This window comes from Chiloscyllium punctatum, chromosome 12 (assembly GCF_047496795.1).
Source record: "Chiloscyllium punctatum isolate Juve2018m chromosome 12, sChiPun1.3, whole genome shotgun sequence".
NCBI classification, from domain to species: domain Eukaryota; kingdom Metazoa; phylum Chordata; class Chondrichthyes; order Orectolobiformes; family Hemiscylliidae; genus Chiloscyllium; species Chiloscyllium punctatum.
This window is the reverse complement of record NC_092750.1, coordinates 50,038,980-50,057,328: the sequence shown is the minus strand read 5'-3', so window position 1 is coordinate 50,057,328 and position 18,349 is coordinate 50,038,980. Positions and strand designations below refer to the sequence as shown.

General features: G+C 38.8%; 1 protein-coding gene across 1 annotated transcript in view; it reads left to right on the top strand.

Moving 5' to 3' along the window:
* Positions 1 to 13,230, top strand: part of prok2 (prokineticin 2) — a 66,097-nt gene extending 52,867 nt beyond the window's left edge. The window contains exon 3 of the mRNA XM_072581675.1: positions 13,063 to 13,230. Within this exon, the coding sequence (XP_072437776.1) occupies positions 13,063 to 13,188 (126 nt within the window). The 3' untranslated portion in view covers positions 13,189 to 13,230. The remainder of the gene's footprint in view (positions 1 to 13,062) is intronic.
* The last annotated feature ends 5,119 nt before the right edge of the window (positions 13,231 to 18,349 follow it).

Genomic DNA, 18,349 nt, shown 5'->3' with positions numbered 1-18,349 from the left:
CAATGCTTCAGAAGAGTCTGCTAGTTATCATTCACCATATAAACACTCAAGTTCGATTGCTCCACTCCATTTACTTCCAATTCTCTCTATCCTTTCACTTTTCAAGTTTAGCTTTACTCGCCTTTTGTTAATTTTAACTTGTCTTTGTTTAGTTATTCAGGGATGTGGGTATCATTGACTAGACAGCATTTATTGGCCACCCCTAATTGTCCTTGAGAAGGTGGTGGTGAGCTGCCTTCTTAAACCACTCTAATGCATCTGCTGTAGCTTGACCCCAGTACTGTAAGGAAGTGAGTTCCAGGATTTTTACTATGAAGGAATGATGTTATTTCAAATCAGGATGGCATGTGGCTTGGAGGGGAAATTTGCAGGGGGTGATGTATCCATACATCTGTTAACATGTCCTTTTAAGTAATAGGAGGTCACAACTTTGGTGATCCATACATGGAGCTCATTGTCAGCATCCAAAAACATATGGAACAGAGAAAGCTGTTCCATGAATTAAATCTTATATAATCATCTTTTGGCATTTGATAGTGCAAGATCCTTACTTCAAACATAAACATTTTTTCATACAATTTTAAATGACATGAAATAATTTATGTAAATACTTTCAATTTTGTCATTATTAAGCAGTGTGTCCAAAATGCTCCTTGCATTGTCAGTAAAGAACATGAAGTACTTCAAATTTGGCCAGGTTTATACACCAATTTGGACTATTTAAGGCCACAAGAGAAAAGAGCCAGAACTCAAAAGAAAGAAGATCGGAAAGGAGAGAAAATTGTTTAACAAAGAAATTTCTTTCTCTCCCTGAGTGCAATCATGAATTTAAATACAGAGGTTTACAGTGACACATGCATGAAGACAAATGCTGGGAGCTGTTTTGTAATTCTCACCATCTTAAGTGAATCATTCAGCTATTGTGTAGGAGGAAAGCTCAAATTTATTTTAACAGCTCCAGAATAAATGTAGGATTATTTGCACCATTCCAAACAAATGCGTGCAAAACTCCAGTACATCTGTAATTCAAATTTTTTTTAAATTTCTAATGATTTGTTTGAAACTTTACTAACCTGAATAAATTCTAAAATCTGTTCCATAACTTTAATCAAGATGCTTTCATTTAACCCAGATTTAGGTGTGCGATTGTTGCTTGTTACTTACTTCAAGCATTTGTCTCCAGTGACTCATAGGAAAGTGGCAAAGAGAAATGAGGAGAGGACAAGAATCCTAAGACCTAGGTCACTGCAATTTTCTGCATTATTCATGGATGGCATTTCTCTATCAAGAGTTGCATATAATCCCAAGGCTATCCATAATAATTGATTGGCTGGCAGATTTACTTTTGTAGGAAGGCCCTGCAAAGCCCAATGCAGCACAAAGTACAACAACGCTGCGTTGACAGAATGGTGACACTTACAATCCACTGACAGCTTTCTCCAACAGTCTTCTCACATCTTGCCCCATTTGCTTTCAATGCACTGCCACTTCTGACAGTTATCCTTTGAACACATTTTTACTTCCTACAGCGGTGGAGCATACCTGATGCAGTTCGCAGTTTGCATAGGTTGAGAGATAACGCATCAAAGGACCTTAGGGAACTTTAGTGGGATTAAAATTTAAATTTGTTTCATTAATTAGATACTAAGGACCAAATCCTGACAAAAGAAGAAAGTCGTGGTTGATCCCACCAGCAGCCTGGCCAGTTTCTCAAGCTGTTCAGGTCCATCACCGTGAAATCAGCACATTTAAAATTACTGTGATGCCTGTCACCATTCTTTTATGTTAGGCAATTTCTTTCAGTCACAAGCTGGATCATTCATCCAACTGAAGGCAACATATTAATTTCTCCCATTCTCATAATACTCTGCTAAATTTTCAGTAATAGTCATTATAAACATGTAGGAATGGATACATAATATAGTATGAAGTTTTACTTATGGTAATGCTACCTAAATGTTCCTATTGTGTACTCTCAGCAGGGAGTCATGCTCAAAGACAATGTCAAATATGATGACCACTCTGTCGTACTGATCCCTTTGACCATGATTTTTTGAACCTATGTTTTGAGTGCCCCTAATAGCTCATCTTTAGGCTCTCTTTCTTAAGAAGTGCTACACCAAAGCCTCCTGTGCTTATTTATCCTACCAAGTAATTCTCAATACAATATCCATCATCACAAACTTGGTTTCACCAAATTAATTTACTTTTTAACTTGTGAACACAGATTGCATTTCTACAAGGGACGTCTTTAATGATAAATAAGTGTGAATCACACATATTATCCAGAAGATAGCTTTAGCAGCAGAATATTAAGCACCTCAACTAAAACAAGCTGTTAGCAATTAGTTTCAATTTCAGGTGCTGCCCTTAACAGCCTCTTTGTAATTTGAATAATTTCCATAAGAACTTAGATGAAAGCACGTGGTCAGTAATCGGATATACTCATTTTGTAGCAGAGCTGACTACCCAGTCGTGTTTTTCTCTTACTGCCTTTGCTAAAATATACAATCATAGCCCTTCAAGTTCACATCAACCCTCCAAAGAACATCCCATCCAGACACACCCTATCCCTATAACCCTGTATTTTCCATGGCTAATCCACCTAGCCTGCAGATCTCTGGACACTATGGGCAATTTAGCACACCTAACCTGTGTATGTTTGGACTGTGGGGGGAAATTCGAGCACCCAGAGGAAATCCATGCAAACATACCTGAGGGTGGAATGAAACTTGGGTCCCTGGCGCTGTGAGACATCAGTGCTAGCTACTGAGCCACTGTGTAGCCCTGCTACAATATTATCTGCTATACCTACAGTCCAGGTTATAAATTATTTACTAATAAACAGGAGGCAAGTAAATACTAAACTTATTGAGCTAATAAATACCATCTCAAAAGTCTGTTATAACCTTTGGGAGGATGATTTATATATCCTCCTTTACTAGAAAACTTATCTAAATTAACTTCACTTTTTTTATAAAGCTAAAGATTTGTTTAATAGGATAATGCAAAATAAACAACATACTTAATCATTTCTGAAATAGCAACAGTAGATCTTTTGCCGAACATAATATTTCTGGAAGCATTTTGAATGATATCTTAGGGAAAACAAAGAAAAATCACTTTTCATGCATAGAGAGTTAAAGATTAATACTTTACTTCACACTTAAAAGGATGACCTAACAGTAATGCTATTATTTTTACCTGGATCACTGAGATGATTCTTTTGCTTGCCAGAATTTTCTGTTCTGTTCTTCAATCTCTTGTTTTTGGGCATTTTTCACTTCCTCATAGGAGACACTGGCGATGGTGCATTAATTCCAAAGCCTCTTAGAATCTGATTAAAGGCCACAGCTTACAACAAATGGTGAGGAAAATAAATTATCTTTCTTTAGGCCTTAGATATTTTACTGAGAGAAAGATACACCCTCTGCCCCTTGCAACAGTCTGCCAAGTGACTCAACTACCCAGGAACCAATTAGATAGTTGTTGTCAGGCTGATGACCTTCATTACCCACAACTGGTCACAACTTTACAAATCAATCAGCTACCTGTTACTGGCCAAATCTTACTTTGTATATATCCCCAAGGGCTAGCCACTCTAAAACCCAGCTCTTCCACTATTTGAACTTGACTTCCATAGTTTCATCAACATTCCTTTTAAGAATGCATCAATTCTTTCCAAATTCCTTGGTTCTAAAACAGTCCTCTTCCCATTTCAGTCTTCAGTTAAAATTCACAGAAAGATAAAAGGATATCATCTTTGCAAATGATATAGGACTTCTTTACTTTTCAATTCTATTCTTCTGAAAATAATCCCAAGTGCATGGTTTTCTTTTTAAAGATTTCCTTAATGTTTGTAAATACTATTATTCATATTCCCAGATCCCTCGAACAAATTTAGACTTCGATTCCTGAGTAACATGCAACCTCTTCATTTTTATAATCAAAATGTAATGCTTCATATTCATACATCTTGAAACGCTCTCGATGATTGTAAACTAATCTGCAAATCAGTAAGTATTTTTCTCTGTGCAGTCTGGAGTTGCCCCATATGACTGCTGATTATGAAGAATGCTCCAGAGGTGACCAATAGAAACAAATTAGCTCCCCACTGAAGGATGGAGTGATGTGGAACAGAGCTGACCATTTTCCATAGGATCTGCAAAGGAGACCATGGCACTGCACCCTGCTCGTCTGGTCTGAGATTGCCACCCAGGTTAGTTCCACAGCCCAGAGTCATGCTCAACATTGCCACACTAAGGTTAATAACCTACTGCAGTCCATGAGGATAAGTGCCAAATTCTTCTCTTTGCCATGTCCCACTCAAGCTCTGCTATTGCACCCACCTCCTATCAAGGTTCATGATCCTACTGTTGTAAGCAACTTCCTCCCTCAGTTGTTCTCATCCATCCCATCCCCTTAAAATGCTAAGCCTGCATAACCTCTTCTCTAGCTACTTAATGAGGATGCCTCGCCTCATATCCCTCACCTGAACAAACTCTAAAAGCAATGCCAGCCATGTTTGCCTAACTACTCCCTCTCTTTGTGGGCCAATAGGCATCTGACCAGAAGAGGGCCTCCAGAGAACTCCTTTCAGGCTTCTCCAGAGGTGAACTCAGCCTGCACCATCAGCCCACTGGAAGCTGGAGCTAATAAATATAAACCCGCTTCTGGGCAAAACACACTCAGCATGTTTGGGCCTTCTCGTCACAAATCCTTCCAGGGTCCTGTAGCTAAAACTCTACCGTAAGGTCTACTGCAGATCCTGGGACCAGATTTTGACATGGAGGGAAAGGAATAGCAAAGTTTTCTGATGACTCACAAGTCCAAAAACGAAGGCAAGGCAGCAGTACCATGAACATCCAAGTGGATACAATGTGAGTGAGCAAACAAGCAGCCCTGGGGTGCACCCTGGTCCAAGCCAAGAGATGGGTGTGCCAAGAGCCCTGTGTGCCAAGTGTCCAGCAACAGTATTAAGATGTCAGCACATTGCAAAGTGCAGCTTTAAATTGGGCAACTGTATTAAGTGGATCAGAGATCTGCCATTAAAATACAAGAAGGCTGGTACATGATCAATACCAACCTCTGTGACTGGGTGGTCATGAGATGTTGGTGACTGTTGTCCAAGATCGAGACCTGGAGGAGCAAGTGTTAAGCTGGATTGTTGTAATCTACCTTCTCTCTGGTGTGTGGGAAAAAATAAAAATGCAAGTCAATGAAGGGGATTAAATATCAATGGCCTGCTAATAAACCTCTTGTCACTCACTAGTGAGATTCTCAAAACTTGGTGGAAGAAACTGATTATTTTTCTCCCCATGAGAATAATGTCTGCTGATCTCACCATCTTTTCCATTGAATTTGCCATTGCACAAATATTCATTGGATGCGAAGATGCTGCACACGATGATTAATTTAAATTGTTGATGAAAACAGTTCCAGCTTTGACCCTTGTGAAGCATGACTTCCCACTTTCTGTTTGCAGAATAACCAGCCCTCAATCCTACATTCTGCCTTAGTCTTGAAGCTAGTGAGTGAGCCATTGTTCTACTTGGCCTGAACTCTGCGATCTCTGCCTTTATTCATTAGTCTATTGCACGATTCCATATTTTGAAGATTACATCGATAATGCTGCATTAAGGTTGTTTACACTTTTTGATACCTCTTCAAAACAATTCAACCAGGTGGGACAAGCAAGGCTTTTGATTTTAAAATTCATGGTGATTACTCATTTTACTACTTTTGGTTTCTATACATTCTTCTATTGTCTCCAACAATAATAATTCCATTATTTTGTCTTTCAATCAATGTTAAACTGATTGATCAATTATTTCCTTGATGTATCCCCCTCCTTAAATTTGATATAAACTTATTATCTACTATTTTTTCTCAAACACACTTTTCCCAAGTGGATTATTTAAAATGTGTGATAATACCTGCACTATTTCTTACCTGGCTTCTTCGAAAATATGTGAATGAAATCTTCTTGACCAGATATTTTATTCTGTTTAAGTGACACTTAGGTACTTTATACTTCGCTTCATTCTATCCCAGAGCACCATTTTGAATACAAGCAGGAGAGTTTTTCCATGTGTCCATGGCAAAAATTAGCTGTTAAACAACATTACAAAAACAGATCTTCAAGTCGTTATTATATTGTGTTTTGAGCTTATTATATTTTGAACCACAGAAGCAGTCATATTTCAAAATGCTTCATTATCTGTAAAGCATTTTGAAAGTTCTGATGGTCAGGTAAGATGGTATATAAATGCATATCTTTCTTTTCTCATTATTTTCTCATTAAATATATTATTATACAGTCTATAATTGCATAGCCCTATTCCCAATACATCCTTTTCTATTTATATTCACAAACAATGGTATATTATTTTGTTTTAAATTACATAAAAATATACAAGTAAATTTCAAAGTTTCTCTTTTCAGTCTTAATATTTTATTTCCTTTCTAATTGCTTTTGATGATCGTTTGTCATGTTTTCACTTGCTGTCCATGTTAATGTTTTATGTGTCATCACTTACCTTCAATTTCTTCCTAATATCTTTCATTACTCAAGGTGACTCATTGATGTTTAACATATTTATGTTAGCTTAACAGAGGGCTTATGCCTGAAACGTTGATTCTCCTGCTCCTTGGATGCTGCCTGACCTGCTGCGCTTTTCTAGCAACACATTTTTCAGCTCTGATCTCCAGCATCTGCAGTCCTCACTTTCTCCTAGAGTATATTTTTATGGACACTTTTGGCACAGTTTTAATGATTCATATTATTGTTCTATATCATTGTCTGCTAATATGTTTCATTGTTTGCTAATATTGTTATCCATTTTTGTTCCCAAATTCTATTCTGAGTTCCTCAAAGTCACTTTTCTTTCAATCCATTTCCCTTGTCTTCAAACTGATGTTCTCCCCAATTCTTATACTAAAATACAGCCTAGAAGGTGATAGCTGAGTAGTATTATTGCCTGGTAAATTTCTGGAGACTGGGATTTGAATTCCATCATGTCAGATGGTGGAATTTGAATTCAATAAACATCTGGAGGGAGGACTTTAATGATGACCATAAAGCTATTGTCAATTGTCGGAAAAACCGTTCTAATTTATTAATGTCCTGAAGGGAAGGAAACTACTGTCTTTATCTGGTCTGGCCTATATGTGACTCCAGACCCCAACAATGTGGTGGATACTTAATTGCCTTCTTAGCGATTGGGGATGAGTAATAAATGCTGGCCTGGTCAGTGATGCCTACATCCTGTGACTGAAGAAAAAAAATTGGTGATCTCTATTGCCAAGATGTTCACCTACTTTTATTTCTTTTACCTGCTCTTTCTTATTCTCCTTTACTTGAATTTTCCCTCATTGGACTTCTTACTTCATGGATTATATGTACACACTGCAGAATTTTCATTCTTTATCTTTTCCCTCTTCTGCCAATTTAACATCATGTTTACTGAAATTGCACATATTATTACTTTATGCTTTTTACTCTTTTCCCTCACTTGTTTATGCATTTCTTCTTTCACTGTAAGGCATCTATTCGACTATCCCCATTTGTATTCTTGTTTCTTCCTTTTTACCTCTATTGATGTGGATCCTATTTCTATCTTTCTGATCGCTGAGTCACTTTTTCCAGCCACCATTATATTATTCCCAATAAGTGCAGCAACTCCAACTTACCGTTTTTCTTCCCTATATGTTGTAAACTACTACATTTAATTCTCAGTCCAGCTTTTCTTGTAGACATGTATCAGTCACCCTTGCAGTTGTTTCTAAACTCTCACAATGATTGATTGTCTCTGTTATCCTGCTTTATTACAGACATGCCATTCCATTGTTCATCAGAAAGCTACAAACTGTTTAACTCAATTTTATTAACAATTCCTTACAATTTTGCTGTTTTGTTCCTTTTTTAAATTCATTTGTGGGACTTGGGTGTCACTGGCTGGCCAGCTTTGATAGCCTATCACTATTTGCCTTTGAGCTGCCTTCTTGAATCGCTGCAGTCCACTTGCTGTAGGTTGACCTACAATATCAGTAGGGAGGGAATTCCAGCATTTTGACCCAACAACTGTGAAGGAATGGTGGTATATTTCCAAGCCAGGGTGGTAAGTGGCTTGGAGGGGAACTTGCAAGTGGTGGTGTTCCCAAGTACCTGCTGCCCTTGTCCTTCGAGATTGAACTGGTCGTGGGTTTGGAAGGTGTCGTCTAAGGATCTTTTGTGAATTTCTGCAGTGCATCTTGTGGATAGTACACACAGCTGCTCCAGAGTACTGGTGATGGAAGGATTGAATGTTTGTAGATGTGGTATCAATCGAGCGGGTTACTTTGTCCTGGATGGTGTCAAGCTTCTTGAGTGTTGTTAGAGCTGTACCCATCCAGGCAAGTGGGAAGTATTCCATCACACTCCTGACTTGTGCCTTGTAGATGGTGGATAGACATTGGGGTGTCAGGAGATGAGTTCCTCGACTCTGACCTGCACTTGGAGCCAATGTATTTACGTGGTGAGTGCAGTTGAGTTTCTGATCAATGGTAACCCCAAGGCTGTTGACAGTGGGGGATTCAGTAATGGTAATACCTTTGAATGTTAAGGTGTGGTGGTTAGAGTGTCTCTTATTGGTGATGGTCATTGTTTAGCATTTGTGTGACGTGAATGTTACTTGCCACTTGTCAGCCCAAGCCTGGATATTGTCCAAATCTTGTTGCATTTGAGCACGGACTACTTCAGCGTCTGAGGAGTCTCAAATGGTGCTGGACACTGTACAATCATCGGCAAACGTCCTCACTTCTGACCTTGTCAGAGGGAAGGTTGTTGATGAAGCAGCTGAAGACTGTTGGGCCTAGGACACTACCCCGAAGGACTCCTGCAGAGATGTCCTGGAGCTGAGATGACTGACCTCCACAACCACAACTATCTTCCTTTGTGCCAGGTATGACTCTAAACAGCGGAGTGTTTGCCCCCTGATACCCATTGATTTAAGTTTTGCCAGGGGTCCTTGATGCCATACTTGGTCAAATTCAGCCTTGATATCAAGGACTGTCACTTTCACCTCCCCTCTGGAATTCAGCTCTTTTGTCCGTGTTTGAACCAAGGCTGTAATGAGATCAGGAGCTGAGTGACCTTGGCGAAACTCAAACTGGATGTCACTGAGCAGTTGTTGCTGAGCAGTGCTGCTTGATAGCACTGTTGATAACACCTTCCATCACTTTACTGATGATCGAGAGTAGACTGATGGGGCAGGAATTGGCCGGGCTGGATTTGTCCTGCTTTTTGTGTACAGGACGTACCTGGGCAATTTTCCACATAGACTGCTAGATGCAAGTGTTGTAACTGTACTGTAAGAGTTTGGCTAGAGCATTGGCAAGTTCTGGAGCACATGTCTTCAGTACTTTTGCCGAAACGTTATCAGGGCCCATTGCCTTTGCAGTATCCAATGCCACCAGCCGTTTCTTGATATTACGTGGAGTGAATCGAATTGGCTGGAGACTGGTATCTGTGATGCTGGGGACCATCGGAGAAGCCTGAGTCATCCACTCAGTGCCTCTGATGGAAGATTGTTGCGAATGCATCAGCCTTATCCTTTGTATTGATGTGCTGAGTTCCTCTATCATTGAGGATGGTGATATTTATTGAGGAGAAACTTCTTCACCCAGAGAGTGGTGGGTGTGTGGAATGCTCTGCCCCAGAAGGCTGTGGAGGCCAAGTCTCTGGATACTTTCAAAAAAGAGTTGGATACAGCTCTTAAGGATAGTGGAATCAAGGGTTATGGGGATAAGGCAGGAACAGGATACTGATTGAGGATGATCAGCCATGATCATAATGAATGGTAGTGCTGGCTCGAAGGGCAGAATGGCCTACTCCTGCACCTATTGTCTATTGTCTATTGTCTATTGTGGAGCCTTCTTCTCCAGTTTAATTGTCCAACACCATTCACGACTGGATGTGGAAGGACTGCACAGCTTAGAACTGATCCGTTTGATGTGGGTTTGCTTAGCTCTGTTTATCACTTGCTGTTTATGCTGTTTGGAACACAAATAGTCCTGGTTGATAGCTTCACCAAGTTGACATCTCATTTTTAAGTACGCCTGATGCTGCTCCTAGCATGCCCTCATGGAGTCTCCATTTTCTCCACTCTTTCCCTCAATTCTATTTACCCCAAGCCACCTAAAACATCATCTAGTTTTTTTTTCCTTTCTATACACTTGTTTCATTTTTTATTTGCATTCAGCTGATCTCATTTCCTGTACCAGTCATGGGACCTGATCAGGTGTATCCCAGAAATTTGTGGGAATTTAGGGAAGGGATTGCGGAACCCCTTGCTGAAATACTTGTATCATCAATAACCGTGGGTGAGGTGCCAGGAGACTGGAGGTTGGCTAATGTGGTGCCATTATTTAAGAAAGGTGTTAAGGAAAAGCCAGGGAACTGTAGAACTGTGAGCCTGATATCAGTGGTGGGTAAATTATTGGAGGGGGACAGGATGTACATGCATTTGGAAAGGCAAGGACTGATTAGGGATAGTCAACATTACTTTGTGCATGGGAAATCGTGTCTCACTGAACTTGACTGAGTTTTTTAAAGAAGTGACAAACAAGATTTATGAAGGCAGTACAATGCAAGGCAGCAAGGGATTCATTAAAGTTCCATCAGGTTACCAAGGTTAGATCACATGAAATCTGGGGGAGATAGCCAATTGGGTACAATATTAGCTTGAAGGTATGAGACAGAGGGAGGTGGTGGAGGGTTGTTTTTCAGACAAGAGGCCTGTGACCAATGGCATGCCACAAGAATCAGTGCTGAGCTTACTGCTTTTCATCATTTATATAACTGATTTGGATGTGAATATAAGAGCTATGGTTAGGAAGGCTGCAGATGACACCAAAATTGGCGGTGTAGTGGACAGAGAAAAGGGTTTTCTCAGAGTACAACAGGACCTTGGTCAGATGAGCCATTGGGCCGAGGAGTGGCAGATGGAGTTTAATTTAGATAAATGTGAGGTGTTGCATTGATCAAGGGCTTTTGCCTGAAAAGACAACACTCCTGCTCCACGGATGCTGCCTGAACTGCTGTGCTTTTCCAGTACCACACTTTTTGACACTAATCTCCAGCACCTGCAATCCTCACTTTCTCCTAATGTTGCATTTTGGTAAATCAAACCAGGGCATATACACCTAATGATAGAGTCCTGGGGAGTGTTGCTGAGCAAAGAGTCCTTGTTCATAGTTTGTTGAAAGTGGAGTCACAGGTAGACAGGGTAGTGAAGAAGGCATTTGGTACGCTTTCCTTTCCTGGACAGAGCATTGAGTATAGAAGTTGGGAGGTCATGTTACAGCAGTACAGGACATTGGTTAGGCCACTTTTGGAATACTGCATTCAATTATTGGTGACTGATGCATTCCCAAACTTTTCTAAAGTAAAATTTATACTTCTCATTTATGTTTAACCTTTGAGCATGATCTCATATTTTATTTGCTCTGTCTGTCTGAGCAGCATTGATATCATATCTCGTTGTCTTGGACCTCTCTGTTCACCTGTCCGGGAATCCAATTTTTCCCTAGATTTTGAGTGTAGGAGCCCAAATAAAAGCAAGGTTGGTTATTTCAGAAAAACAAATGCCCTTAAAAAATGTCCAGTTTCAGAATAATTTCAGAATCAGGTAAGTTTGCTGTTTTCTGGCAATATACTAATCCACAAATCTGAATACAGGAAACATACTGTAATAATCCATGATTATGGTAAATCACAATATTCATTTGTTAAGTGGAATGAATGTAAATGAGTCTGTTTAGGCAGATCTTTGATTTTCCATGTGCTAACTCTGGGATTTCTCTTGTCAGAGAATTTGTTAATCAATCAATAATGCCAAATCCACTGACAGATAAAAGTGAACAATGATCATAGGAATTTAACGATAGCATTGAAAGTAAAAGCCAAAGAAATTTTCAATTAGAAATGTTTGCAAGTAATGACAATAGATTTAATCAAGAATCATTTTGCCTTAAGTAAAAAAAAACTGATTAACTGATTTAAAAAAATAATTGTTCTTTTCCCTGATCAAGCATAATCTTTTCCTTGTCGAGTCATAATTCTGCCAGATAGAGTCAAACATTGCTCAAGATAGGGAAAACTGAGTCATTCTATGCTGCTCTCCATCCTACAGACTTACAATTTTACCAAATTCTACTTTATATCTTTCAGATTATATCTTCCTTTTTTAGTGAGCTTCAGGAAACTTGATCCAATTCCTAATAGGTATGGGCATGTAGTATAAGAGTCCCACAGAGAGGTGAGAATATGGTTAGAAATGTAAAAATGTAAAAGGTGCTGTTTTGAGGTTGGGGTGAAATAGAATACAAAGTGGTTCCACTTTACTGTGTGGATTAATATCTGATCTTGACACTGATGCCATAAAATGGCACGGTGGCACAGTGGTTAGCACTGCTGCCTCACAGCGCCAGAGACTCGGGTTCAATTCCTGCCTCAGGCGACTGACTGCGTGGAGTTTGCACATTCACCCCGTGTCTGTGTGGGTTTCCTCCGGGTGCTCTGGTTTCCGCCCACAATTCAAAAATGTGCAGGTTAGGTAAATTGGCCATGTTAAATTGCCAGTCGTGTTAGGTGTAGGGGAATGGGTCTGGGTGGGTTGCGCTTTGGCGGGTCGGTGTGGACTTGTTGGGCTGAAGGGCCTGTTTCCACACTGTAAGTAACCCAGTAAAACAATGCAAATGTTTGAGCCCAACTCAAGGCATTATATTATCAGATTTACTTCATTATGTTTCCAAATAAACTGGACCAAGCTGCACGTTCTATTTCTCATCATTGATTTTTCACACTGACCAAATTGAAAATGTAAGTAAAAATGCCTTTCAAAAATTCTAAGGACTCATTCTTTAGTTGAACCAAGCTTGACTGAAACATAACTGGGGATATAGTATATGCTTTTATTGTAAGAGTTATCTTTTCAAGGCAAGTTACATTGAAGAGTTGGCTACTGCATATGACAGTATTGTTTCAATGATCTAATACTTAGTCATTGTTGTGTTTTCTAGGTACCGTACTTTGGAAAACGGATGCACCACACATGCCCTTGTTTGCCAAATCTCATTTGTGTGAGGTTTGGAGATGGCTACTACAGATGTTTACCACAGTTCAAAATTGAAAATGTCTTCTTTTAGTAAATATAAACATCATTGTCACATTCATTTTGTGAAATGATAATCAAGCTGATTGTTTGAATTTAAATAAAGACGTTGTGTTGGAGTATTTTATGCATTTCTCCATCGCCTTTTGGTGAGTGTCTTTAAATGTACCTGCTGTTATAAACTTCTGCTCAGAATAGGAGCAGCTTTTCCTTTGTTTGTCATATAAAGCAATCATTAATACAAAGTAAAACATTCTTTGGGATTCTCTGGGAAAGAGGGCATCAATAACACACTGCTATGTGATTAGCTCATGTGCCCAAAACAGCCGCACTCCCAGATCAACATTGTGAGTTTGCCATTTGACAAGGGCACTTTAACTGCTTTTAGTTTCATAGCCTATAGATATTAGTACACAAGTTGTCAAAGCTTTTCCATTTCAAAGTGTATTCACTAAGAAACTATTTTGCAATCAGTGTAGTCTTTTACTTATTTTTCATTGATTTGAAATGAAATTACCACACCGGTGGAAAACTGGACATTCTTATTAAAAATACATATTTTGATAATTCACTCATTATTAATAAAACTAGACAAAGTTAAAGCATCTAAATACATCACCAATTACTTGGTAGTAAAATAAATAAGATGAAGCAATCAATTACATTTTATTACACCACCTGGTCAGTCTGGCTCAGAGAAGACTTCAAATTGTGCAAATGGTTTTTATCAAAAACCTGTACTGTAACGTAACCTGCAGAATTTTGAATACATTTTCGGTGGTCAATTTGAAATATGTCTGAAGTGGAAACTGTACCCCTGTCAATAATAATTTCCTGCAAGAGATGGAGGGGCAGTATTCCTTACCTCCAAACAGGAGGTTCCATTGGAAGGGCTCCTGATAGTACCTTAGTCTACTTGCTTAAGAAACAAACACAAAGACATAGTCAAAACTTATGTTCAATTGGAAGAGGACACTACTCTGCTTCTACTTTTCAGTCACAATTTACAGTCACATTTCTATGCTGGTGAGTGATGCCTATGAAGAAAGAGGATTTTCCTGTTCCAAATACCCACAGACCTTTCGTTTAAAAAATAGTTCCCATCATAAATACTAGTTACAAATGATGACCTTGCCTTTTTACATCACTAATTTAGTAAATTTGGTCAAATCCCACATAGTATTCAATGGCTTATTTTCTTGATAATTATTCTGACAAAATTGTTTTGAATGACAATGCTTGCAGAAGATCCAATATTCAAGTTAAAACAAGCGTTCTTGTCAGTTTTAGCTTTTTAGTGTTGTCAGGGGCAGGAAGCTGTAATTGTGATTGGGGCAGTGTAGGGATTAACAGGGTGAAGGTAGAGGAGCCTCAGGCTTTGAAATCGTCCAACAGGTGAGGGGCTCTTGTAGCTGTTAGGGAGGAAAGCTAGCTGCAAGATGAATGAGCAAACTGACCATGGCACGATGGTGCAAAAAGCAAGGAGAATCGAGATGTATGTTTTGGAATGTACAGGGTTTTAGGAATTCCTGCAAAAGTAGTAGGAGGGGACAAAGCAGTCAGTGGGATATACAGAATCCATTGCAATCGAACGCAAGAACCTGAAGAACTGCATTGCTCTCCAGTGCCAAGATCCAAGACATCTGTCCTATGTTGGGTTGAAGAAAAGTGGGTGGGGGAGGATCTAGTTGTCATGATTCACAGAATACCAATGGAACAATGTAATTTTAGGAAAGATGTCTTGATTAAGGAATATGAGTGACTGAGGGCTAAATCAAAAAGAAACACTTCAAAGAATTATCAACCAATCCACAAGAAAATTTGTAAAGGGTAAATATGATTAGAAAGTTAAATGTGTGTCTCAAAGACTAATAAAGCATGAATGGCTTTCAGTTAATACCATGGTCAGTGGGAACTGTAGTGTTGGGATGTGAACCATAGTGGGCCATTGTTCTGTCAAGTCACCAAAACAGAGTCGTAGGGAGACTCATTGTTGGGATCAAGTGAGGAAGAATGTGGCAAATTAAAGAGAGGGGACACAGCACAAGAATGAAGCAACAGAGTGAAGAGGTTTCTAGGTAACAGTAATCATAACATGATTGAATTACAAATTTATTTTGATGGAGAGAACAATGATTCTAAGACTTGTCTTTCAAACTGAGCTAAAGGTAATTTTCAGAACACAAAGGCAGAGTTGGCTGAAGAGAACAACATAATTATGTTAAACAATATGTCAGTCAAGATACATTTGCAGATGCTTAAGGAGATATTTCAGAGCAATTAGGAAAGATACTTTCCAGTGATAAAGAAAGAGTCCAAGCCAAGACATCCAATCTGTAGTTAACTAAGGCAGTTAAAGATAATATCACATTGAAGGAAAAAGAAAATGTGTAAACATTTGCAAATTAGTATCAGGTCAGAAGATTTGTCAGAATTTGAAAAAACTGTGAAGAATGAGTGAAAGTAATGAGTGAGGAAAACTTAAGTACAAAGAAAGCCAGCCAGAAATATATTTTAGAAAGTAAGAATCTTTGAAAATATTTAAAAAAGAAAAGAAAGAACTGAATAAAAACTGAAAGAACTGCAGTTGCTGTAAATCAGAAACAAAAACATAAATTGCTGAAAAAGATCAACAGGTCTAGCTGCATCTGTGAAGAGAAACCAGAAACAAAGTGTCGCGTTCTGAGGAAGGGTCACTGGACCTGAAATGTTAATCCTGAATTCTCTCTGCAGATACTGCCAAACCTGCTGAACATTTCCAGTAATTTCTGTTTTTGTTTAAGAGAAAGATGAACTTTGGCCCTTCAGAGAGGGGATTTATGAGTGGCAAGTAAGGAAATGGCAGATAAATGGAACAGATATCTTAAATTTGTATTCATGTAGAGGATGCAAATAACATCCCAGAAATTTTATAACCAGTCGTGAAAAGGTGGGAGAAACTTAAAACATTTACTAGCATCAGGGAAAGGATACTGACATCTTCTAAACTCCAGTGAGTAGAGTCCTCATCTATTTAGTCTATGTTTATAATCAGGGATCGTGCTAGTCAAACTTCTCTGAACTGCCTCCAATGAAATTATATCTTTCCTTAAACAAGGAGACCAAAACTGCACAAAGTGTTTCAGATGGGTACACTGTCTTTTGTCATTTATATAAATGATTTGGAATGTGAACATAGGAAGTATAGTTAATAAGTGTGCTGGTGACACCAAAATTGGTGGTGTAGGTTACCTCTGAGTACCTCTGAGTACAATAGGACATTGATTGGATTGGTTGGTGGTTAGAGGAATAGCAGATGGCGTTTAGTATAGATAAATGTTAGCTGCTGCATTTTGGAAAGGCAAATCAGGGGATGACACTTAATGTTAGGTTGCTGAAGAGTGTGGCTGAACACTCCTTGAAGTGCAGGTTCATAGTTTCTTGAAAGTGGAGTCACAGGTAGAAAAGATAGTGAAGAAGGCATTTGGTAAACTTACCTTTATTGGTCAGAGTATTGAGTACAGGATTTTGGAGGTCATGTTGCGGCTGTACAGGACATTGGTTAGGCCACTTTTGGATTACTGCATTCAGTTCTGGCCTCCTTCCTATAGGAAAGAGGTTGTGAAACTTGAAAGGGTCCAGAGAAGATTTACAAGAATGTTGCCAGGGTTGGAGGATATGAGGTATGGGGAGAGGTTGAATATATTGGTGTTATTTTCCCTGGAGCATTGGATGCTGAGGGGGTGACCTTATAGAAGTTAATAAAATCATGAGGGGCATAGATAGGATGAACAGCCAAGGTATTTTATCCAGGGTAAGAGAGTCCAAAGCTAGAGGGCTTAGGTTTAAGATGAGAGAGGCGAGATTTAAAAGTGATCCAAGGGGCAACTTCTTCATGCATAGGGTGGTGAGTTTATAGAATGAGCTGCCAGAGGAAGTGGTGGAGGCTGGTACAATTACAGCATTTAAAAGGTGGATGGATACATGAAAACGAAGGGTTTAGAGGGATAAGGGTCAAATGCTGGCAAATGGAACTAGATTAATTTAGGATATCTGGTCAGCAGAGATGAGTTGGACCGAAGGATCTGTACAGCTCTATCACTCTATATAGTCTCACCAACACCTTGTAAAGATGCAGTAAAAACTTCCCTCCTCTCATATACTAACCCTTTGAAATAAGGGCCAACATTCCATTAGCTTTCCAGATTACCTACCTTCTTGCACAAGTTCTTTTGTGTTGCAGTTTTCTGCAGTTTCTCTCAATTTAAATAATATTCTCTTCTTTTGTTCTCCCTGTCAAAATGAAAACCTTTGCATTTTCCTACATTACAGTCCCATTTGCCAACTTTTTTGCCCACTGACTTAACCTATCTGTATCTTTCTGTAAACTGTTTGTATCCCTCTCACTTATTTTTGTGTTGTTTGTAGATTTGACTAAAGTACCTTCACCTCCAAGCTATTAATATATATTGCAAACAATTGCAGTCCCAACACTGGTCCCAGTGGAACCCCACAGGTCATGGGTCACCAGCCTGGAAAAGAATACCTTATCCCTACTTGCTGTTTCCTGCCCATGAGCCAATTCTCTATTCATACTATCTCCAATACAATGGGCTCTTACATTATGACTTAACCTTTTGTGAGGTTCTTTGTTAAGCAACTTCTGGAAGTCCAAAGGCAACACATCTACTGGCTGAGATTTCATCGAAAAACTAATAAATTTGTCAGATACAATTTTACTTTCATGACGACATGTACTTGACCGGATTGTGATGTTCCAAATGTTCCTTAATAATTGATACCAATAATTATCGAACAATTGATGTCAGCCTAACATCTAATGCCATGGAAATACTCCATAGTCATATTATATCCACTCAAGCTTAATGATAAAGCCATTACTAAACTGCCTGATGATTTTCAAGTTTTTAACACCATAACAGCTAACTTCTATTGTACAAGGGCAATCAGTAATTCCCTTAATGTCAGTTTGCACATGTGCATTTTAGATATTAATTGTTTATTAAGGGAAAACTAGATAAACCAAGTAAGTTTGCTGGTGCAAGTTGAAACTTGGCTGAATGAAAATTTGTGCACAATCATCATTAATTATTATAACATCTCAGTAGGGTGCCAACTAAATAGAAAATCACTCTAATTTACTGTCTCAAATGCTGTAAAGCTGTTTACATGCAACTTAATAGTAAAATTTATTT